Genomic DNA, 23,941 nt, shown 5'->3' with positions numbered 1-23,941 from the left:
TACCCACCCAAATAAATTTATGTCAGTTTTGGAGTATATTCAACCGCTAAAACTGGCAAAAGTCAGCAAAATATTAACAATGAATCGGACATAAGATTTTACATGAAGTTCCACCACCGAGAAGTTCCACTTCTGAAATAAATTAACATGCCTGGAGGATCCTTTAAGCCAGCACTTGGTAGGGCGTGTTATTTCAAAGGGATCTCACAGTCCTTGAGTGACAGGAAGGATAAAGTTAGCTGGAATGGCAGCCAAGAGAGTCAAGGGAAGTGTGAAATGTGTTAAGTCGGCTCAGAACTGAAGCGTGTGTGTGAGGAGGAGCAGGCCGTAGGAGAAGAGGTGGGAACAGCGCTGTCGGAGGCGGTGGGCAGTTACCTCAGGCAAGGAGGATGTGGATGATGGGAAGAGGCAAACAACCAGGTAGGAGCAAGAAGCAAAATGAAGGGAGCACAGCTCAAGAAGCACGTGTTTCTACCCCTAGGTAAGGAGCATGCCAGGCTACCATGTCAGGAGAAGATCAGGAAAAGGGTTCTCAAAGTCCCGATAAATCAGTATGAGAAAATTCCAACTTTTTCGCATTAATGCTAGTGAAAACTTCTTGTTTATATAAATGCTGGCCTGAGCAACTATAGTAAATGACACTGCTAAAGTATCATGTTTTGATGCAGGCGTTAAGAATCTAACTAACTCAGTTTCTGTTCTGGCATCATGGTTCATCTGACATGAGCGTTGAATTCAATCCCATATGTCCTGTGAATCTCTTTGGCAGTTCCTGGCTCCTTCCCAAACTTTAGGGTGTAGGGTGAAGGTGTTATGATATTTCAGTAAATAAGTAATGCAGTTTTCTCCTGCATTGCTGCTGCCATTCTCAACAATTCTTAGTAGCTTAGAATGAAGCGTCTTGACTTGTTCTGGGTTGTCTTTGAGAACCACTAAGGAGCAGGGAATTTGGAAGGGAAGAATTTCATGTAGTAGGAAACCTGTGTGCAAGTGGCATGTTCTCTGCAACATAATTATTAAACAGCATTTGCTGCAAATTCCTGGGCTTCAGTCATTTTTTTATTTCATGTTTCTTGTTTTTAAGGCAGACTGTAGGTGAGATACTGAATCTCAGGAGCTGCCAAGGCAGCTTCAGAGCAGAGAATTCTCACGGTGCAGAAAGAGAAGATGGAGAAAGCAGAGACTCCCTAGGCACGGTCAGGGTAGCCAGATAACCATGATTTATGAAGAACTTCTATTCACTCCCTCTACTTCACGAAATAAAACTCCACCTTTAAGAGAAGCACCACATGGAATTACATTAACTTCTAATTATTTTTTAGGCTGTTTTTCTCTGCCAAACACAGTGGGAGAAATTCTATGGAATTCTAAGGCCTGGAAGCTGGAATTTATCTTTCTGGGAGATCACTGCTCACTGATCCCATAAAATGGCTGGTCTCACTAGCCTTTCCAGACAGAGAAACTGGGCAGGGATAAGAGGTGCTAAGAGGAGGAATTAAAGAAGCATTCCTTCAGGATGCAAATAGCAGCGATGCCGGGATTTGCTCTATCTAAACAATGACCTGGAGGCAAGGTAGCCCTGGAGAGTAATGCATCTTTTTTGTTTGCTTTCTTTTCTCTCTCCCATCCACCTACTTCACTTTGGGCGGCCTAGGCTCTGAAATACAAAGGCACGGAGAGGGCTGCACAGAGGTCTCAGCGTGACCTCCGGCTGGCTGTAAATGCCCTCCAAAACTCACCTTGTCCATTTGCTCAGCAGCAAGGGGCGTTATATTTTGTTCTACTTCAAGAGGCATTTGGCTTTAAATAGAAATCTAAAAATTAGTCAGTGAACTTACTATTGCAAAGCAAAAGTATCTGGCTTGATAATTCCCCACAAATAAATTCCAAAACAAGTCCAAATACAAGTCCAATAGAAAATGAAGAGATTGTCATGCATGCGCGTGTGTGTGTTTTTTTAATATGTTTGTCAACTTCATTAAATATCCAGGATGAAAATGGGCAAATCCACTCCTGAACTTCAGCTGTTGTGAGAGCTAGGACCTGTCCCTCTTCTTGGAATCTACTCGGGGCACAGAGTCAAATAAATGCATCGAAGGGGAGAAATTGTTACCTGCCATGTCACTCATTATGAGATCTAGTTTCTGTGGAGTCTCCTTTTCATTATTATAGCTAATGGTAAATTCAGTTGACTGATGTCTGGTGAAGGGCTGCTTGATTTGTTTCCAACAACCTATAACAAAGAAATAAAAATGGAAAACTTCAGGGCTTATGAGAAAGTTATTTTTTTCTGGTTTACACATTGTTACCAATGTATTAAAGTAGCTTAAATAATAATAATAATAAAAGACTAGAGCAGTTTATTCAACGACAAAAACAGCCACAAAAACAAACCCCAAACAAAACTCCATGAACTTAGAAAGTGAAAGAGAAAAAAAATGAACCATCAGTTAGGCTCTTCCAAGTGAAAACTTTTTTCTTGCTTTGGTTTTTTGGCAAGAAGGCTTCAAACCTTGTGGGTGCCAGCACTGATACCTTAAGAAAATATATTAGTAAAATACCAGCTCTGTATAAGCTAAATATTTTGCCATCGCTTATGAGGCAAAAATAGTGCTTCAAGTGCCTAGAGCATTTCTTTTTTTCAGCAGACTGATATGCTGAATGATATGGCTTCCTGATATGGCTTCCATTTCGCTGCTACCTGGGTACCTGCGCTTACCAATTAATTCATTCTCACAGCATCCTTGTGGGACGGAAAAGAGAAATTCCACTGCGTAAATTACTTGTCTGGAGTCCGTGACAGGGAGTCAGTAGAGAGGTGGGTTCAACTCCCAGTTTTTTAAGTCCCCAGCCTGGTTCACAGCTTTTAGGAGCTTGATTTAAGAAGCACACGCACTGTGAAGGAACTGACTGGATAAGAGGCTATCTCCAATTTCATGGGATTTGTCCTCATTAGCAAGTGAGAAAGGATTATATGATGTGACCTTGAGGAATCATATTAACAAATAAGATCTTAAGCACAAATTAATTTTCTAATGAGGGTGAGCTGAAATGGGTAACAGAGCATCTTTTGCTGACGTCAACATGTGCTGAGAGATGAAATTTTGGAACTGAGCTGCTGAGAGAAATTCGTCAAGAGACAAGTGAATGGCTTCATTTCTCCTTTTCCTCTTTAAGAAACACTGAGATTCAGAACGGTTTTCCTCCACGGAGCTGGCAGGTGAGGAAAAGCAGCTAAACCCTAGCATCCAAGCTGACAGGAGACCCCCCTCTAGAAAGGTTTACCAAGCGACCCAAAGCATGTTACTTCACCAGGGCTTTGCAGGCACCTTCTAAAGCCGAGTCCTCAAGCCAAAACTCTATGCAGATTTTACATGTGAAGTACAATTCAGTGTTTTTAGGTTTTGCAAGTACAGTCCCAATCAAGGCAGGCAGTAAGATGGAAATATTAAAGCCATAATAAAATTATTAGCCCTTCCTCTCTTGGAGAAAATCCCGTGTGCTTGGAGGAGGAGAAAAGGAAAGTAGCAATTTTCTGCAAAAATAGGTATTTTGGAGGAGGGAAGGGAAAGGAAGGGAGGGCACCTGGGAGCACTCTTGTATGCTAATTTATGCACTTTGTATAATAGATCTTTTGCTAATTGCCTTTCTGTCATAGAAACCAAATTATATTGTTTCTCTGGGCACTGTACTAAGATGACACAAGTGGGACTATCATGTGCTGCTTCCCTCGTATGAAATAGTGAATTAGAACGAAGAAACCTGGATGCTATTTCATCAGCATTTCAGGCTTAATTGCATCAAGCCCTTCCCATTGGCTCCACAGACAGGACTGGATAAAACTCATGATCCTCCACTAACCTGATTTCTGAGCATTGGATAATCCATAAGAAAGTCCTTTGGTCTCTCGCCTGTAAGGAGAGGAAAACATTTATGAACTTTTGCACCCACAGCATTTCATCCTCATTCCTTAGCTTCAACGGAGAGAATCGTCATGTCTGGAGGCTGAGGACAATTGTTCACTTTTATTTTGTGGAGAAGAGCAGTTTTTATAGTGCGAGACATGCAAGCCAGCGTTTTGACATTTAGTTTTCTCCCCCCATCTGAGTGCTGGTGTTCGTAGTTGTTCTGCTTGAGCTGGCACTCACGATTTGATGTGTGCATGTCCTTACATGTTGCTCTTGGGTCTGCTGCTCTGAATTCTTTCACTAGTTTATAGATTTCTCTGGAAATCCAGGGCAGAGTTGGGAACTGTTAATGATAAAGTAACATCACAAGAGATTTGTTTATACTTCCAAATCTCCATCTGCTGCCAGATTCATTTCCCTGGTCTCCATTCAGAGGCAGGTTCATATGAATGGACATCTAGCAAGAACCAAAGCTAGCAATGTTTCTCTAATATTTCTTTTCTAAGTCAGAAAAGGAAGTGGCTTAGGAATCTGCTGTAGCACATGAAGTATGTGAACACTTTATGTGCTGCACTCCTTATAGATTAGCTCTGATTTCAGCCCCCACCAAATGAAGAGCTCTAATTTAAGAGACCAGGAGGTAGAAACAACATGAGGGAAGCAAAAGAAAATTATTCAGATAGTTCAGATCTTTCCCCAGCTGATTTTTTTGCTTTGCTTTGGTATGGAAACTATTCCGTCTTAGATTGCATTATCCCTTGGCATTTGTGGGTTCAAGTAGACTGAAGAGAATAACCAGTTACGCAGGACTCTACATATCAGAGTACGCAGTTCTGTCCTACTTCACCTTTGTTTTTGTCTCACTAAGGGATGTTTGAAAAATACAATTTACAAAGACACAACATGAGTTCTATTTAAAAGGAAGGTTTTCAAACAAGAACAGCCTCTCAGTAGACAGGCTCTAGAAAGAGGGCAGTAGCTGAAAATGGCAGCTACGTAGCCACGAACATGTCCTATGACAAAAGACAGTGCCTTACTTTCGTAGAGCTGCATAGATACAAATTCCGCAGAAGAGGAACAGACACACCAGTATGAGGACGGGGACAATTATAGCTGTAAGCGTTAGGCCTGCATGGAAAGAAAGAAAAAAAAAAGAGGGGAGGATGAAAGTTAAAAAGGCAAATTACTTTGAAGCTGGATAATATTTACTAGAAAGAGTACAGCAAAAGGCTGATAATTTTGCAGGAGCTTTCCTTGCAAGAGAGCATGAAAACATTAAACTGTAAAACTGCTAGACTACTCCTCAACCCTACTTTGATGTCACATGCATATCTGCTTCAAGGAGTTAAATATATTTTCTCAAACTCGATTAAATGCTTATATGCATCCTTTCAAAGAGCAGTTCTTTCTTATTACACACTAGGTAACTTTCACAAATAAAATCTCTATTTGCAGTTGCTTATAAAACTGCCAAATGGGGCTGCAATTTTACATGCTGAGTATCTGGCTCATACTGACCTGGTTGAAACAATTCAGTCAAAAGAGTTCAGCCATTTCCATGAATGGCACGAGGGGAAAATATGTTGTGCCCATGTTAAAATCTAGGCCTAGAGCGGGGATGTGAAATGAAACAGCAAAATGTGCCGGCCGTTTGCCTATTGCCACTTCTGTAAGTGGCACTTACAAGGCATAGAAAAGGTCAATACGCATGTCCAAAGGAAACTTAAATTTAGCAGTTAAAATCTCAGAAGTCTGTCCTTTTCAGCAAACCCTGACACAGTTTACTCATTCCTCCGTGCAGATGAACTGAGCTTGCTCTAGGCAAGAGCAACGACATTTCAAGAGACTTTTTTTTCCTTTCCACGATTGCTCCTCACAACCCGTTTGTTTACAGCGATAATGCTACAACTATCAGTGCCTGCTCGGCGGCAGCGCTTGGTGTGGCGGGGTTGGTTGGTCCTATCCGGTTGTGGATCTGTCAGGCAGTCAGCATAAGCAAATTTAATTTGCTTGCTTTTTAAGATCTAAGAAATTACCTTTACAGTGTTAAAGAACAAAGACTGCCAATTAAGGCACTCAAAGGATTAAGATGTATAAGAAGTTGCCTGAGCCCCTTTGGACATCTTTGATCACACAGTTTTAACACGGCTGTGTCTTGCTTAGGGCTGGGGACCTACTGTGGGAAGGAGTCATGGTCATGGGAGGTGATGTTTTTGCAAGACCACTGACTCAAAAACTATAAAATATGTCAAGAAAAAAAAGTAAGGAAGATAAGGGCCTCTCCAGCAAAATGCTGGTGGAGTTCTCAGTATGCTTCCCTGAGCCTACCAAGCATAGCAAGTAAATCAATACGACAGGAAAAACAATGCCTGATATTTCTCATATCAAGCAAAATTCAAGTATTCAATCTCTTTCTGGGCCTCAAAAGTAAAAGAACCTATGTTCCTCCCTCTTCTCTTTGTAGATGGCCTTTTAAACTCTCAGAAGGGAAAATAAAAGTTTGGATTTGTGAGAAAATCTCAACTCAGGCAGGGATGAAGTAGTGACGTATGCTAAGGAAGAAGCATTGCTCTGTAGCCTTACCTAAGTTACTCTCTTCTGAGGGGATGGGTTCTGTAACCGTTTGGTCTTCTTTCCCAAGGGAGGCTTCTGTGCTCTGGCTTGGTCTTTGCCACATGGAATGCGTAAAGGAGCTATTGCCTGCAAAAGGGAGCAGGAGATCAGCTGTATGGCGGTCGCGCTGCCCGCTGCCGGGTGCCCTGCCTTGGAAGTGCTGCTTACCCCATACCTTGCACGACTCGACAGCCGATCAGCTCCAGCTTCAAGGCGATTCTTTGGTTCCAGCTCTGGGGAATAACTCGCACGTAACGGGCCACTATTGGCGGGATGAAATTATTACGTACTATGTCACCAGCATTGGAGTTGCCCTGGAAAACCTGCAACAGGATGCAAGCACATAATGGCTCCGTTTTAAAAGTCTGCTGGTCAAAAATACTTCTGACATCCACATTTAAACATTCTCATAGCCCTAACACTAACATATTGATAATCTGGGATGCAACCACAGATTTTAGGAGTAAGAATTACGAAAAGAAATAATCTTTTTATTAGTGACATTTTGCTAATCTCTCAGACAGAGGAGCAATATCATCACTCTGTTTCAATTCTGTCTAAATTCTAGTTAATGGATCTTGGTTTAACACATCATTTTTGATTTAATAGCACTGCAGTGCCCTTACTTAGGCAACAGTGGATAAAAGTGTAAGAAGAAAAATAACTCAACCTTAACATTTATTGAAAGTGAAATATTTCTAGACATTTTAGAAAATTGTCAAGTCTCCGGACCAAGATTGAATGAGTGACTATTAGCCATGTGGCTGTATCGTCCATGCCTGTACAGTATTTCCCAGAGGCAGTCCAGCATAGCATAGGGCTGCATAGGGCTCTGATGGGACAGGCTCTGCCATGTGCCTTTTGGAGCCAAGATCAGATATAACAGCTTCATAAGATTATTTATAAAGAACAAGTCATTGTGAAACGTTGCAAAACAGCAGATTTTCAATGACAGTTTTTCATAATTCAGCCAAATTCAGTAGGAAATCTCTCTTTAGGAGTAGCAAGTTTTTAAAAACAATAGTCAGGGGTGAGGAGCAGGTAGAGCTGGATACGGAGACACACCGAGCTCCCTCAGGCCCGCAAAAATGATGAATGAAATCAGGCTTTGAGTTTTTGGAATGAACTTTTGGGTTGTTTTGTTTTGAAGAAACCATTTTTTAACAGTGAGGGTGACAGAGCACTGGAACAGGCTGCCCAGAGAGGTTGTGGAATCTCCTTCTCTGGAGATCTTCAAAACCCGCTTGGATGCAGTCCTGTGCCACGTGCTCTAGGTGACCCTGCGTGTGCAGGGGGGTTGGACTAGATGGCCTCTAGAGGTCCCTTCCAACCTTAATGATTCCACGATTCTATGAGATTTTCACAGAAAAAAAAAAAGTTACCATATGACCTTGTGCGTTCAAGTTCATACACTGATTCCTAACAGACTTAGCCGGTGCCCACACACTTTTGTGCAAAGAGCTCAGCCAGCCGCGGGGCCGGGCATGGCGTAATCCCCATTAACACAACCCGCTGCGAACAAGGGCCCTTTCTGCAGGCGCAGCTCTCCCCACCATGCCGCACTTTCCCCTGGGCCGGGCGATTCTCTGCCATGGGGGGCAGAAATGCAGCTTTGCTGATGCCGTATGTAGCGCCCTGCTGCGCTTCGGGGCCTCCTTGCAGAGCGGCGTGGAGCCCCGCGCGCGCCCAAGTCGCCTCTGAGCGGCTTTAGGGACACAGCTTTGGGGCTTTACAGACACACACACGTGTCTCTGTGTGTACCTGTAGCTCACACTTCAGAAGGCCCCAGAAAACCTCCTTGTTTCAACAAGCTCACTATCTATTTCAGAGTAATAAATTGAATGGATGAGGACAATCCAAGTCTTGACAAGTCTAAAACTCCTCGTCTTCCTTGGTGGCAAAAGTCTGTCCCTCAGTGTCAAGGCAGCGTAAGTATTTTTCTCTGTTTTCCCACACCTCCTTCTCTCACCTTTTCTTCGTTGCTTAGAATTCCTTTGTAAGGTCTCCATTTTGAGTTGTTATTTCTGTAGTTCATTATAAATGTCTTTACATAAAAGTCAAAATTCAACATAGTAGATCCAGAACCAGTGATCCTAATTCCTTGTAACAAAACAAAACAAAAAACAAAAAAATTCATTTCTTAGCTCTATTTCTTAGAAGAACATTTTCAAATGCAATAGACAAAGAAAACAGTCCAGAGAGCTTTGTCTTCAAGGTCTTAATTTACTTTTCAAACTATGTCTGAAAGTCAGGGGTCAGTTAAGCAGCAGAGTGAAGAAGGGAAATCAGTTTTAAATTGTGAATTTCAAACTTCAGAGTTTTTACCAAAACCCTTATTAATAACCCCCAAAGGAGTAATTGCTTTGGGATATTATGGTCCATATCAGCAGTCTTTTCACCTTTAGCAGTAACTGTAATTTATATTTTTACAACTACACCAGGTGTTGGCAACAGAGATCTCTTTCTCTTTCTGGGCCACTATTTCAAAGGCTATAACTTTATTATTTTGCATTGATTTGAGAAAGGCATCATGAGTAGATCCTGAAAAATTGTTTATGGTATAACCACGCTTTTTTGGCCACAATGCAAATACTGTTTTCTGAGCAGGTTTACAGATAATTAACATGATCTGCATGCATGACAGTTGAGTATAATTCTGTATCCCAGTAGGAAGACTAGTGTTACAAATAACTGCAATTTCTTAAAAAGAAAAATACAATTCTTCCATATAGAATGTTTAATTACATTTAATAAAATAAGTATTGTGTGAGTGCATTATTAGATTTTCAGCTGCACTTAGTTTCTTTCTCCATCTGGAAAAAAAAAAATATGAAGCAGACAGTGATTTACCTGTTATTCTCTTCTTCTCTCCCAGGTCTATCTCTAACCATTCACGACTGCTGCTGTGGTTGGAAGCCCAGGCCAGTCCTGGGACTTGAAGCCAAGCCTTGTCAGGGGACCACAGAAATTGTTGCCCAAATTCATTGGTCTCCTCCCAGTAGGAAGATGCAGTAATTTGACTCTTGGAAAGGAATCCCTCTTCCAGACTGAGAGATTTATTGCAGCCTGGGAGTCCCAGCACAGACAGACACAAAAAGAGTTATTTTGCATTTTCATAGCATATTTTTACATTAGGCCAGTATCCTTTACAGCCCACCAAGAACTGCAAAGTCAGCTGTTACTTAATCTAGTGCTATCCTGACACTATCCCTCAGCTGTAGCATACACCAGGGAATTTGTAGTAGATAATCCAGTACCGGAGGGCTGTGGTCCCTTCTATTTATCAGTTTGGCTCTTATATGCCCAGCACCTCCTGACTACATTTTCCATATTGTTTCTTAATCTCTACAGCATAATTTTATGCATATGAAGACTTCTTGCCTTTTTTTTCCTTTTGAAACATAATATTTGTGTTTAGAGATTGGCATTACATGGTTTTGTTGTACAAAACATTTTAAAGATGAAGGCACACTCTGCTTTATGATTTTCACCTTTAATTAAGGCTAGCAAAGCTGCTCATTAGAGAAGCTCCTTGATACTGCTGCCAAGAGGTGATATCATGAAGATAATAGCTGCAGATAAGCAGCACAAACTCCTGCAAAGAACCTGCAGAACATCAAGGTTCTTCAGAGAAAACAACCAGTGGGATATGGTTTCAATGAAGTTAAAAATAATTCCCTGGCAATTTCAAAGCCCTATACATGTTTTACAGTTTTCACTGAAATAGTAAATGATTTTATCTAAGTTAAGTGAAGTATAATTCAAATGAATGAACTTTTCCCCTTCTTTGCTATGTTTATATGGAAATTAACAGTTTGACGGATTAAAGAGCGTATTGCATCTTGGAAAGACATAAACAAAAACTAGTTCTGCATAAGTGTAATGTAAATAGATTTTAGTATGTTTTAGCTCTCTTCTTGTATAATGGAAATGGAATTTATAAATGTCTGAAGAGAAAGTGCTTTCATTTTCTGCTAAACTACATAAAAAGCGAGATTATCAGATTGCCTTTTTTCACATATGAGCACCAGAAATGTAAGATCAGAATAGTATTTCTGTTCCTGATCTATGTGCATATGACTGAATCCTATACTGTTTTTTTTCTAGCTCACTTCACATCTCTCCAACTTTTTACTCAACTTGCCAATTTTTAAAAATTGCTGTCCTAAAATAACCATATTATACACAGCCTGACATTCTTCTGGTAACTTTTCAAAACTTTTGCAGAAAATACTTAAGTAAAAATGGAACAATTTGAATATTGAGAAATGAGGCCATTATTCTTACCATTTGAGGTAAATATAAAACGCTTATCGGACAGCGAACCTCTGTAAGAAAATAAAAAGGTAATTCAGCCTTTCAGGAACTGGGCATAGGAATGATAAAATTTATTCACTGAAATACAGAATCACTTATTCTCTAACAGAATATCTCCGGCCACATAAACTGCTGTTTTGCTGTTTGAATTCCTATTGCGGTAGGAGCACTGTTTAATTCCTCTTACTGTGACAACCAATTTTAAGGGTTTTGAGCATATGGGTTTTGCGTTCGGGTGACTCCGCGTCTCACCAGAGCGTTATGGGATACCGCTCCGCTTTCCTGCACTGCACTTGCCCTCTGCGGGGCACTTTGCTGGGAAATTCTTGCCCCTCTGCTCCTCAAGGAGAAGCGCAAGAGCCTTGGAGAAGCCCCAAAGCGGCCAGCCGGGTGGAATCGCAGCCCCTACCGTGTAACTGCAGCACCGGGTCTCACCCTTCTCACTTACAGTAGCGTAAATTAGAGTGGCCTCACCAAAATCAGTGAATACCTACAGGTGTAAACCCACATCAAGCCTAAAAATAACTTAGCCTGGAGCACCACGACAGTTATACTTGATTGAACGAGACCACATTAGCTCTGGCCAGTCTTCCTTTGGCTAGAAGGTACCACAGTCGGGTTGAATGAAAACCACAAGTTGTTTTATTTTACTCAAGAAGCGAAGTGGTTTCCCCACTCCATACAACCCGACGTAATTCCCAATGATGTAAAATACCCACAGCAAGGGAAAGTTGTGCTTTCTGTGGCCTCCCCACAGAACCACGTTTATTTCTAGCTTCCCAATGAGACGCCCTTGCTTCGCTTTTGTTCCAAAAGTGATTGCAGTGGTTGATTGTCCAACAACATCAAAGTCTACATTTTAACATAAATTTAGTTCGGGTTCCTTAAAAATCTGGCCATTTAAGTGTCTCTCAATTAGCTACATGCACGGGTCGCCTCCTTTGAAAAATCTGTGACTGAGCAATAAGGCAGCTTGTGCACGTAGGTATCGCGAGGACTCCCCTTCCGACCGCTCTTCACTGTCAGCCACGAACATTTCCCCCAAGGAATGGTCTGTGGCTAAGAGTGCTTCACACAGTTTTGCACTTTAAGAACAGAGCAAACGGGGAATAGGAAGCGGGCCCACGTCAAGGTCAATAAAACACACAGCTTCTTTTTGTCATTGAGGGAAAACTGATGACTACAGGCAAACAAAGCCCTTCAGAGATGAAGGAGGGACCTGATTTATTTGGACATGTGGGTGGAATAGTAGCTAGAATAAGAAACTCAACCCTTCCCTCCCACATTTGCCCCTCAGGCAATCCTCCTGGGCTATCAGATGTGCTCAGCTTGCTTCAAACCAGTTCTAAATTATAGCAAAAACAATTTTTGCTTTCTTGTTAAATACACAGCAATCCATTACATGAGAATAGAAAAAGAACATAGTGATCAGTAAAACTTATCTAATACAGAAATCACAGCCCTCCCAGAATATTTATTTATGAGAAATTGCTTTGTAATTAAAAAAGTCACCGAGATGCCTTTGAACTATGGGTCTCTAATTGTAACAAAGAAAGCGATGAGGTTCACATTTCTAAAGATCTACAGAGAGATGGAGTCATAAGGAAATATTTCTGATGTAATTCTGCAAGTCAGTGAAAAGGACAAACTAATTCAGTAAGTGATAGTCCATCAATTTCATAATGTGACAAGAGGCATTTGTCACACAAATTTCACTTTGTCCTTTAAGGGATGGTATCACCTGTGCTCCTCACTTTCCTGGCAACCTTCACAATTTTGCCTAGCAGACAGTACTGGTGATGGGGCTGTAAGCGATACTTGTGCAGGTATCACTGCAAAAAAGGGGCTGCTTCCCATAATAAATATATGCTAATGTAAAAACTTCCTTTCAGAGTCAGTATCCATGAAGGATTTATATAAAGGAAGCAGGTTAACCCCAAACTGCAAACGACACAATTCATGACCATGTGGTTGCTTCATTTTCAGATGAAGGTGCGTTTGCACATGTGAAATCACCATCCCTCACAGACCAACTCAGATTGCAAAGTTAAGCTCCCGTGTATTTGCACATGGATATCAGAACTGCCCACTTGATCTTCATTACACCATTTGGGGGCTCAGGTCTTCATATGGATCACACAAGCCGAAAATCACCCAGGTAAGATAGCGTAACAAGCACACTGAAAAATGAGGTTGGGGAGGCCAAGGTCAGGTCATAAAAGTTGGTAAGTGAGCGATTCATAACCCAGCTGCTACGCTGTAATACAGATATTTAGCAGCTCCATGCACGTGGCAGCAGCTTTTGATGAGGTCAGTTGCAGCTCAAGGCACTAAATAATATAAATCTTTAATACTGAAATCTACTACAAATGAGATTTTAGGAACTTGAGTAAGCTTGCATTTAAAGGAGCATTAAGAGCTCTTAAAACACTGCTGTCCAAGTGCCAACTTTTCCTTTAGAGCACTGGTGGTTCCAAAGGAATTTACTGCAGTGTATATGTGTCCTGAGGACAGGGAAGCTCCACAGCTCTCTGAGGGACCTGGCATTAAATGCCCCAAATCGAAGCCTTTGTGGCTCCCTTCAGCCCCCAAGCATGCAATTTAGCTCTGGTCCCGTTAACGCTAACTGGAGCTTTGCCACTTGATGTGAGAGAAGAGTTTTCATCTCTGCGGGTTTTCATCTCTGACTTTTATCACTCGTATAAAATGTATAAGAAATTTTGTGAACAGCAACATTAAAAGGACACTTGTCTATTAAGTTCATGGGTTAATTATGCAAACTATTTTCCCTCAGCAAGTCTACATTTGCTGTCTTTTACACTTCATTCGGCGCTCACTAGCTCTCACATGATAAAAAATACAAATGGAAATCCCAGCTGTCTTTCATTATGCCATTTATATGCTACTATCCGAATTACTCCTGGGATCGTCAAGGAGCATGAACACACAAACATATCTAAACGGTTCTATAATATCTTTGTTGAAGGCACAAAAATATTTAATTCCTTAAGGGTTCACAAAGCTGGCATGTGTGATGGAAATATTATTTGTTTTATAGTAGGGCTTAGTGCCTGGGCTGAGATCTCACTTCTGTTTTGCCCCAAGATTATACTATTTTTCTTAGACAATCAGCTGCCAGGCAGCATGTTTAAGAAAAATATGAAATATTTCGGCTTTACAGGCCTTCTGCTAGTGGTCTGCCTGCCACCTTGCTCTGGGTACTCCTGTGACATTGTACCAAGCATCTTGATCCATGCTTAAGTTTAAGCACATCAACAGATTGGGTGAATACCACATTTTGCCATGAGCTCATGGGGCGAATATGGTCAGCCTCATTAGGAATAGGACTTTCAAATTAAATGTTTGATTAAGTGCTCATTACTGGTTTTGGCATGAGTGAAATTGCAACTATAAAACTGTAAGGAAGACCTGGAGAAAACAGAGAAAATGGGAAAAATAAACAAGGCATATTCTCTTAGCCCTATAGTGGGTATAGGGCTAAGGAAATTTCCCTTTGCACAAGAAAAATGTCTCATGCAAAATCCAGATATTATTTGAAAATTTAAAGATACAAACCAAGAGGAATGACAGAGGAAGTTGCTGGAAGGGCTTACTGTGCTGGGTAGAGATTAGAGGATTTATTTGTACTTCAACAACAGTACAATTAAAAGGCAGCAGATAAGTGGTGAATGTAACACCCTTGCTATAAATAGTCTAAAATCTGAACATGTCAAGAGCACAGTGTTTAAGACGTTATCCACTAAATACCCTATGACTCAACAGCGCTATTTATTTATTCATTCGCTCTATTTTTAAAAAAATAACATGAATTGAGCATGATTTATTAGTGCAACTATTAAATGTATTAGTTGTAGAGCATCATACTTTCATGTACCTGTTAACAAAGTAATTTGCAAATATGTTTTGGAAGGAAAAGAAAAAAGTAAAAAGATGATGCAGCTTTACACTTAAAATTTTGGAACGTTATCCTATATCCACCTCCAACACTATTCCAATAAAGCTATAAAAACAAAGAGCAGAAACCCCCAAGACACGCACCCTTTTTCTTTTGGATGCTGACATCTTTTCCAGCTTTTTCCTTCCTCTTTTTCTTTTTTAACCTCTTTTCCCCACCTGCCTCTGCGCGCGCTATCCCGCGCTGCGCCCCCGCGCTTCCCGCGGCGGGCACGGTGGGTACTCACTCCTGCGAGGCCACCCCGTTGGCCACGACGCCCTCGTAGCGGCTGATGCCCTTGTGCTGGGTCACGCTGATCTGGCCGCCCAGCTCGTCGGCCACGACGCCGGCGTGGACGGCCGACTTGCACAGCAGCGACGTCTGAAAGGCAGAGCCGTCAGGAAACAGCCTGGCAAGCCCTGTCCAATGCCCTTGCCACTGCTATATGTGTTTTACAGCTCATAAAAATCTACTCATTAGCGAAAGTGAGATCCCTTCCCGGAAGCCAGGTTTATAAAAGGGGAAAAGCAAATAATCTGCTCCTCAGGAGGTGCCATAAAGTCTGAACTTAGTGAATACTCTTGCCCTCCTTAGGAAAACAGTCAGAGGCAGCGCAAAAATTTCTGAGGGTCGATAAGATCTGGACAGGTCATGCCAAGTGCTGCCTTTTTTTAGTTTTTTTTTTTTTTTCTTCCCTCCCTCTAATCACCCAGAAAGGCAGGAATAACTCCTGCTAATTATCATCTAATGTGGCATTTCTTTGTTTATTGGCTCTGCCATTTTCCAGACTGGAGTGGCATGCTGGAATAACTGGATGAACAGGTTAGACGTGAACACTGAGTTTCTGGAAACTCAGCAACTGCTTTATTGGAGATAGGGTGGGATTTTACTTCAGTGGTGTGATTAAACTTGCTCCACCGTGGGAGACATAAAAATGTCACAGGAATGAAGGGAGGAGAGGCTAGAGTGAGGGGCACAGCAAGAGCAGAGCAATATATGATATGAACCAAGGAAAAATGCAACTACTCCGGCAACTTCTACACTTTCAAGAAAGAATAATTAATAATAATAATAATAAAAGCCCAACAGTTCAATGGCTTGGTATTTATCAGTGGGAGGTGATTAGGCAGTGTATAATATTCATTTAATCTCAGAGCATGTACCTGAGACACTGTAGGCAAAATCTTGATGAAAAGCCACGTGTTACAGAAAATTGTTATTTTTCCTACAAGAGATTATTGAAGAGAAGTGCACCAGATGCAAACGAGTAAAAGCTGAAGCCACAGAAATATTTAGTTTAATATTTATTAATGAACACTACCTTGAGGGGAAAAAACCCTATGGAGCCAAAAAGCTAGAAACAAGCTGTCGGTAGGCATATTTGACAGTCAACGGATTTGGGTTACACAAAGTTGATTAGTCTGATTAAAAATGTCTCTGTGTGCCTATATTCTGATAACATACTAATGCTGATGATAAAAATTATATCTCACACAGCTGGGAAGAAATACTAGCAAAAGCCAAGCAGCAGAAGTTGAAACTTTAATTTGTGCTACGCAACTGAGCTGTGGATTCTGTCTTTATAAATCTTCTGCCTTTACACATTTCTGCCTTAATTGTGTACTTACATCTCTGTATCCTTCTATTATATTCCCAGAAATGTCACCCGCTACATCTCTGCAGCCAGCAGGACAATATCTGCTATAGTTAGAGAAGAGGCTTGTTTAAAATATGAACTGTAATGTTGATATATAGAAACATACTCAATCCACAAGAAGTGCTCACAAACTAATAAATATTTTAACAGTAAATTCTGACCGATCCTCTACAAGTGATTCTAGAAGGTAAATGTGCCCTTGAGCTCCTCCATGGACTGCACATAGCAGCACACACAGAGAGCCAGAACAGCAGTTTTGCAAATGCATTTTTCTTTAATTCTCTTGTTCCAGAAATGCTACTACCCAAGCTTTCAACACAGCCCAGATAAGACGCCTACATCCACATCCAGACAACGACCAGAAGAGTACAATTTATTACCATTTCAAATACTATCACAAAGTTCAAGGCCTTAAGAAATTATAGCTTGCCCTGAGATAATCTGTTATCAGCTAGGGTGTGATCATGCAGGATCTCTTCTGCTCTCAAGAGATGCAATGGAATTTGAGGCTACTTTGAATTTCAAAGTGGAAACTCGTTTTACATATTCTATGCATATGCTTACCCAAATGAGGATTGCTGAGTGCTCTGTAATTTGATTCCCTCATGTTTTTCTGGACCATAGACTTCCATTCCACATAACTGCCTCTCACAACAAGGCCTTAGATTATTACAGCACTGTGGCTCAAAAACAGTCACTACTCCAACAAAGTCAGATTCTACCTGTTTTGTGTGATACTATACAACTATCAGTAGACTAGATGACAGACACAGAAAAGTATCTTGTCAGCGCAGAAAGATTTAAACTCCCTTTACCTGTACTCGGCCTTTGTGTGGTGGTTTCCTCTTTCCAAACATGTGATGAGATCTGTGAAAAGTTTGCAAACATAAATCCCAATTGCAGGACATAGAAAAACAAGAATATTTGTTTAAACATGAAAATACATTTAAAGATCTCTCTGTATAATAATTATACAATTTTATTAGCTAGAAAGCAACATATATGGTTTCCCTCATTCTTTTCATCTCCCTCTTCTACTCGACCTGTGTTTTGCACAAAGGGGAGTTTCTGTCACCTTTGACAAAGTTGCACACACCCCAGAACATCAGCAGCAGAAATTAAACCTTAATCTCTACAATCCCATCACTGAATAGTAAATGTTGGAGCACAGAGCATAGTGGTGCTTCAAGGAGAATCTATTCATTTACTGTTTCACTTGGCCACTACTGCAAATTGTCTAGGTAAGATTTCAGCAGCCTTCATATCTATTTAAGGTTACAACTGCTTCTTGCATGCATGCTATTAAAAACATTATGGCTTATGCTAAACTTTGGGAATACTATTCACCAAACAGTGGGCTAAAGCTTGTATGTGGAGAAGATATGAAATGAGGAGGACTATATTGCTGATCCACTAGAAGCAGTGCTTTTGAATTTGACTTTACCTGGATGGTCACTACTGGCATATGACAACAGAAAGCCTCGTCCTGACACATGGGATCCACTCTCAAAGTGAATAGTTGCTTCATTGCTATCCAAAATGATCTCTTTGGGAACAGGCATTACATTGCCACAGTATGGCCCTGCAGACAGAAAAAAAAGATCGTTTTAAAAACTTAGATGACATAGTGAGGCTGGAATATCCTCATGATAAAAAACGAATTTCATAACATGCTCATTCTTCTCCTTTTGGATGATTCCAAATGTTGACAAAAGGATTTTGCCTTCAGTTTTATGGGCACGATCTCCAAAGCTACCCTGACAAAGAATGGCAAGAATCCAGTTGTCTCTGCATGGTAAAAATTCTAGCATTAACATCTCTCATGGCTTAAGCCTTAAGAGAATGATTAATACGCTTCAGTCTTTGAAGTATAATATACTTTAAAACACCAGTAACTTATTAGAGAAAAGAATAGACCATTTAAAGGCAATCCAAGGGATCTACATAGGGTCCACTAGATAAATGCTCCAGATCATGCTGCTTTAATGTAACAGCTATTTAGAAAAGATTAAGATCACAAACCATATACCTGGCTTTAAAGGACAAAGGTGTCACGAGTCAAGTTGTACATCAAGGCAGTACCACTTACCAGATACTCAGAAAATCTGAGTTCATTTATTTTCCAACTAGAAATATCTTTAAATGATTGAAATATGTAACTCAAGTTTCATTTAGAGTTTGAAATGAATAAGAGGCGGGGGAAGGAGAAGGTGAGAAAAGAAGAGGGAAGGAGAGACAGCAGTGGGGGGAGAAGAAAACATGAGCCTTGCATTCCCCTCACTTAGGCAAGTTTTATGGCTTCCAACTGCAGTATCTTGCAACACTGCTTGGGACACTCCTTTCTTAAGCCAGGAGGAATCCCTGAGACTTTGGATAATTGTATTTACTTCAGTGGAAGTCAATTCCTGAGGTGAACAGTTTTTGAAAACTCCCAGAGAATTCACTCCTGCCTTCTGTCACCACATCTGGGTGCAAACACTTGTCTCTCACTGCTCTTAAGCACACATGACCCAGCAAATCAAAAGCACTTTGGAAACTGTTCTCTGAGTTTATGAAGATGTTATATAAACTACTAATAATTGATATCTGTAAAACAGCAAATACATTTTCACTAAGAGAACAGGCAAACAAGACTCTTTAAAAGCCCTCAAGACATCTGTCCTGTGAAGGTGCATGACAGCTTGGGTATTCTAAAGCAAGTCTTTGGGTAAAAACTGATCATTTTTTCCTAGACAATTTCCTTTTATTTGTGGTGGATACTTTGGGGTAACTTGGAACTGACTTTTGAGAAACAGGAAAATACAACCATCGAGCAACATAAATCCAATGAGTGGGACCCTTTCTAATAGGTGCTTTCTAATAGGCTCCCTTTCAAGTGTCTCTTCAACACTTTTCGTTCTCTTGGGTTGGTCTTTCCCAAATACTTTATCAGCCTCACTACAGCTACAAGACCAGCCTATAGGGAGTAACACAGATCCAGCAGTACCCATTTACTGTCAGTTCAAGACAAACTGAAAGGGTAAGTATGAGTTTTGGCTTATTAATTAAAAGGCAAAGCCAGGCAGGCCCTGAAAGAAAGCGACAATTCTGACATTTCTCCAGAGGACTCACGTGTTGCCAATGACTCATGACTTAGTCAGAGAAAACAATGTCTATAAAAAGGGTTAAACAAATTGCTTAGGAAATGAACTTATCAAAAAGACAGCATCTGACACTGTGTCATACCAGACAACTGCAAGAGTGATTTATTTGAGAAGGTCTTTTGTGTCAGGTTGCAGAGGGAGAAGTAAAATGCTAACTTAGACTTTTTTTTTTTTTAATTTAAAAGAAAGAGTGAGGGGAAAAGGTGGAAATGACAAGAAGACATTAGATTTATTTCAAATAAAATACCTGAGAAAGCTTTAGTTCTTTTCTTCCCTCCAAGTCTGAGTCTACGTGTGTACATGCATACATACCTACACGTGTAAGCATATTCTCACAAACACGCTTTGGCTCTCTCTCCCTTGTAACAATTCCCAGGGACCTATCTACTATTTAGGTATGACTTAAGTCTGCTGAATCACTCAACCACACACCTCCACTAGCAAGTCTACATGTGTTACAGCTAATTATACAAACAAATCACATATGTCGCAAGCAAAAACAATAAAACAAAGAAGTCTAGACATAAAGAGCTGTATAGACATACAGTGGTGTGTATAATACAAATGCAAGCCAAAAATCCAGAAAGCTTAAGAAATCAACACACGGTGCCTAAAGACATTGTTAAGCAACAAATCCTGTAATGGTTACAAATGTTATATCTTCAAACTCTACAAAGAACAGTTCTGGGGTGCCTTGGGAGAATCCAACAGATAAACGGGCTTTAAGAATCTCAGAACAAGTGGGCCCAAGACTAATTATCTAAAAGATGTAAGGATGTAAAAACATGAACATTTTCCAAAAGGTTTATTAATTTTCTGCTTGGATTTGGAGAAAAAAAATGCATTTCTTACTACAGCTGAATATTCTCGTGTCCCTTTTTTTGCAAGCTGATGCAACCTTGCAAACCGAACCCAACTCTTCTGAATTCAAGTAATAGATCAGCAGCCAGGCCATTCAGACTTTGCTGGGGTTTAGTACAGTTTATTTCTGTGCTACACATACAGAAATTACCACTGATCTCACGCCTCTATTGCTGTTTAGAAAAGCTGATTAGATGCCATTTTAGTTTAGAGGTTCTCTACTGCATATAATCATGTGCAGTCTGTTTTCAGGTATAGGTTTTATCCTTCTCTCTCTTCAGTGTTTATTGTGTTTAGAAACACCCATTAAGCACTTTCCCAATTTGGTTTACCCAGTAATTTTATGTTCAGCAGCACCTCTCTCCATTCTGACAGGCCTCTGCAGAGTGGCCTTTTTAACTCTTAATTATTATTTTCCCCACAATTAATTTACTTTATATTGACAAAGATCCAAGAAATTCCCCAGGATGATAAGTGGCAACGCTTACAAAATAAAACTGAATGAAGATAAGACATTCATTTTGATTTCTTTTGACCTGTTTTATAATTTTCTTTAGAAAAATATTGTAATTATTTCTAAGCGCAAATTATTTCTAACTTCTTTCCTATGCACTTCCATAAAGTCCATCTCCATTTAGTTCAGTGGAGTAAAGCCACAAAAAGGAGGCTCACAGACTCCAAACGTTTCAGCTTGTGAGTGTTTGTATTAGGTGCGTTTTCTATCTACACAGCAGTGCTCAGTAGATTTCCTTTCCATTGACTTATCAAGCAATGTGGGATGCTATAGGCATTAGAAGGTTTAAATCCATCAGCCTCTGTAGCTCTTGGTCTTCATCTGAAAACCACACATTTACTAACTCCGTATTTTCCACTTGAAACAGAGGTGACAAGGGCACACATCAGAAATACTATTTTATCATGTACTTTTAAGGCTTGTAAGTGCTCCTTGTCCTCTATGCCCACTTCACTTTGGCCACCCCAGGCTGTCCATATGAATACTACATAACCACAGCAAAGAGAGGAGATGATGAAGAAACTCTTGGTTTGCGTCTGTTGTAAAAATGAGATGTCGGTTTACAGGGTCTTGTTAAAACTTTTACTGCAGGCCTTGGATGTGACTCTGAATAAATATCTAATTTCTAAAGTTGGTACCAAGCCAAAAGTTTTTATGATGCCTTTTGGAAAAGGTCACATCACATTATCAGTTTTTCATTTTCTGATGTTTGTTGTAAGGTGGGTTGTTTTGCATCTTCAGTTGAGAAACAAGTCAGGAATGCTGATCTTTCTCTTCCTGTTCAAGTGGCTCTTGGATCTCTGCTAGGGTAAGTAGGCAGGGTTATTTGGGTTGTTTACTAAGAACAAAGAAAAGATTTTGCTTCAGAGAGATGTGTTATCTGTCCTGCAACTGAGTAGGTATTTTTCATATTTCAGTATTACTATATCCAGATGCCTTCTCTTTTTTCAGCGTCTCATTAAAGATCTGATACAACTGCGGTTTCACCTTTTCCCTGCCGAGTCTTTAAATATCACACACATATATATTTTTAATTCTACATGAAAGATTTTAGGGGCTTAGGAGTTTTAAGTGTTCTCTATTTAATATTTGCTATAATTAAATTAATATTTAGTGCCTTTCTTCTAGAACTCCTGATCTGTTGACATGGCTTGGGTGACTTAAATGAAATACTCTTTCTGGGGAATCATTGTCTCTGAACAGTAATAACATCCTGCAATAGAACTCTGTAAATTGTCTCATGGATATCCTTTGGCTGGCTCATCTGGAGACGGAAGAGATTATTTTACATGCTGTTTATTTTTTAAATGCTAGCAATAGTCTACTGCTTTTGTCTTTTTCAAAATAGTGTTGTTTTGCAAATACGATGATCTTTACAGCACTGTCTATTTTATTAAGCCTAGTTTACTTCTACTGTCAGCCAGTCTCTGCATATTTCCTGAGGAACATAATTCAACAAAACAGTTGAATTATGTTCCTTTATGCTTTCAACTTCCCTTAAGAAATGCTGTGCCTGGAGGACTTTCGTCTCACAACATCCAGCAATACTTAAATGCTGTTTTCTTCTTTTTCTTTCTTCTAAAAGCGATTTTTGCATCTCTACCTATTGCATGCCTTATTCATTCTACTTTCAGATTTCTTGGCTTCATTTGACATTTGCAGAGGTCTAAGGAACTCAGCTTAGATATCATAGTTAAAAACTTCTGTTTGGCTGGGAATCTTTTCCCTTTTTTTCTTGTCTTCAGAGCTTGTCTTGCAGCGTAACCTATGGCTGAGGAGCAGTGTGTAGCATCAACCCCATGGGTCTGCCCCTTTGAGACCATCATTAACACCACAACTCCCTTAAGGAGCTGTGTGGGGAAAACAACATTTTGAGCCCCCAAAACACAGGGTCTTGGCTACCTGTTCTCACAGGTTTGGGGCTTGCTTGACCCCAGGTGAGATGCCCCAACCTTTTACCAGATCTCTGATTTTAGCTATCCTGAAAGACAGTAGCACTGCAAGAATTAGGAATCTCTAGTAGAGCTGCACCTGCTTAATAAAAAAAAAAATGCAGAAAAAATACACAATTTATGTATCTAAGAGAAAAGCATGGGATTCAATAAAAGAGGAGCAGACAGTCTTCACTTTATAAATAAATCTTTCCAAAGTTGAAGCCTTGGAATACTGTAACTACTCAGTCGAAACTCAACCGCTCGGAAGAGTTTTGACTGTTACGAAACTGCTCCACTTGATCTTCAATGAGAACTTGTCTGGACATTTCACTGGATTTCCTGAAATATCAGGAACAATAGCACAACCACAAGTTTCCTTCAAGGGGAGAGAAAGAAACCTGGCCACACCCTTTATTCAAGTGAGACATTTATTACAATATATACTAAGGAAAAACTGGTTCAACAGATGCCCTCAAGCCGTAGTGAGGCACGGCAAGTGCTCGCTCCTCCACACAGACACTACTCCTGCACATCAGTAAATGCTCAGTTTTTCTAACAACCCTCAATGCCTCGATATGGGGAAGAGAGAGCATTTTCAGTAATTTCTCTAGCAATTTCACACTAGTTACTGGCTGAAAAATATGCAAGAATAAGTTAACTTCGCAAATTATTACTAGTCACTCAACAGATCTGACATTCACCCCAAAGGAGCACATCAAACTCCCACTGACTGCAAGTGAATGAAGAACTAAGTAGGCACTTAGCTGTTTAATCTGTCTTTCCAGTCAAGACTGATGATCACCTCACAAAATTAAGGGAAAAAAATACTAAGCCATTAGTTGGGGAAAGAAAAAGCAAGAAAAAAAGGGGCAAAAGAAATAAGAGAAATCTGACAAAAACATGAAAAGAAACTCTCCAAAAGTAATTCCCATTAAACTTTTAAAACATTCATGTTACACACAATCAATGTAGCAATGGCTGTCACCTTCTTAAGAATTACATGGTTAATCTTGTTTTCACACATTCCCTTAAGAAAAAA

General features: G+C 40.2%; 1 protein-coding gene across 1 annotated transcript in view; it reads right to left on the bottom strand.

Moving 5' to 3' along the window:
* The window catches only part of DCBLD1 (discoidin, CUB and LCCL domain containing 1), a 43,927-nt gene that overhangs the window by 1,034 nt on the left and 18,952 nt on the right, over positions 1-23,941 (bottom strand). Inside the window, exons 3-14 of the mRNA XM_088522556.1 lie at positions 17,895-18,032; positions 17,266-17,317; positions 16,422-16,494; positions 15,041-15,174; positions 10,809-10,849; positions 9,372-9,587; positions 8,491-8,621; positions 6,697-6,844; positions 6,492-6,608; positions 4,946-5,036; positions 3,862-3,911; positions 2,114-2,233 (exon numbers count right to left, since the gene is read on the bottom strand). Coding sequence (XP_088378682.1) covers positions 2,114-2,233; positions 3,862-3,911; positions 4,946-5,036; positions 6,492-6,608; positions 6,697-6,844; positions 8,491-8,621; positions 9,372-9,587; positions 10,809-10,849; positions 15,041-15,174; positions 16,422-16,494; positions 17,266-17,317; positions 17,895-18,032 — 1,311 coding nt within the window. The remainder of the gene's footprint in view (positions 1-2,113; positions 2,234-3,861; positions 3,912-4,945; positions 5,037-6,491; positions 6,609-6,696; positions 6,845-8,490; positions 8,622-9,371; positions 9,588-10,808; positions 10,850-15,040; positions 15,175-16,421; positions 16,495-17,265; positions 17,318-17,894; positions 18,033-23,941) is intronic.

This window comes from Tinamus guttatus, unplaced genomic scaffold (assembly GCF_059628265.1).
Source record: "Tinamus guttatus ecotype Peru unplaced genomic scaffold, ASM5962826v1 Tinamus_guttatus_pri_ptg000010l, whole genome shotgun sequence".
NCBI classification, from domain to species: Eukaryota; Metazoa; Chordata; class Aves; order Tinamiformes; family Tinamidae; genus Tinamus; species Tinamus guttatus.
This window is presented reverse-complemented; position numbering and strand designations above follow the sequence as displayed.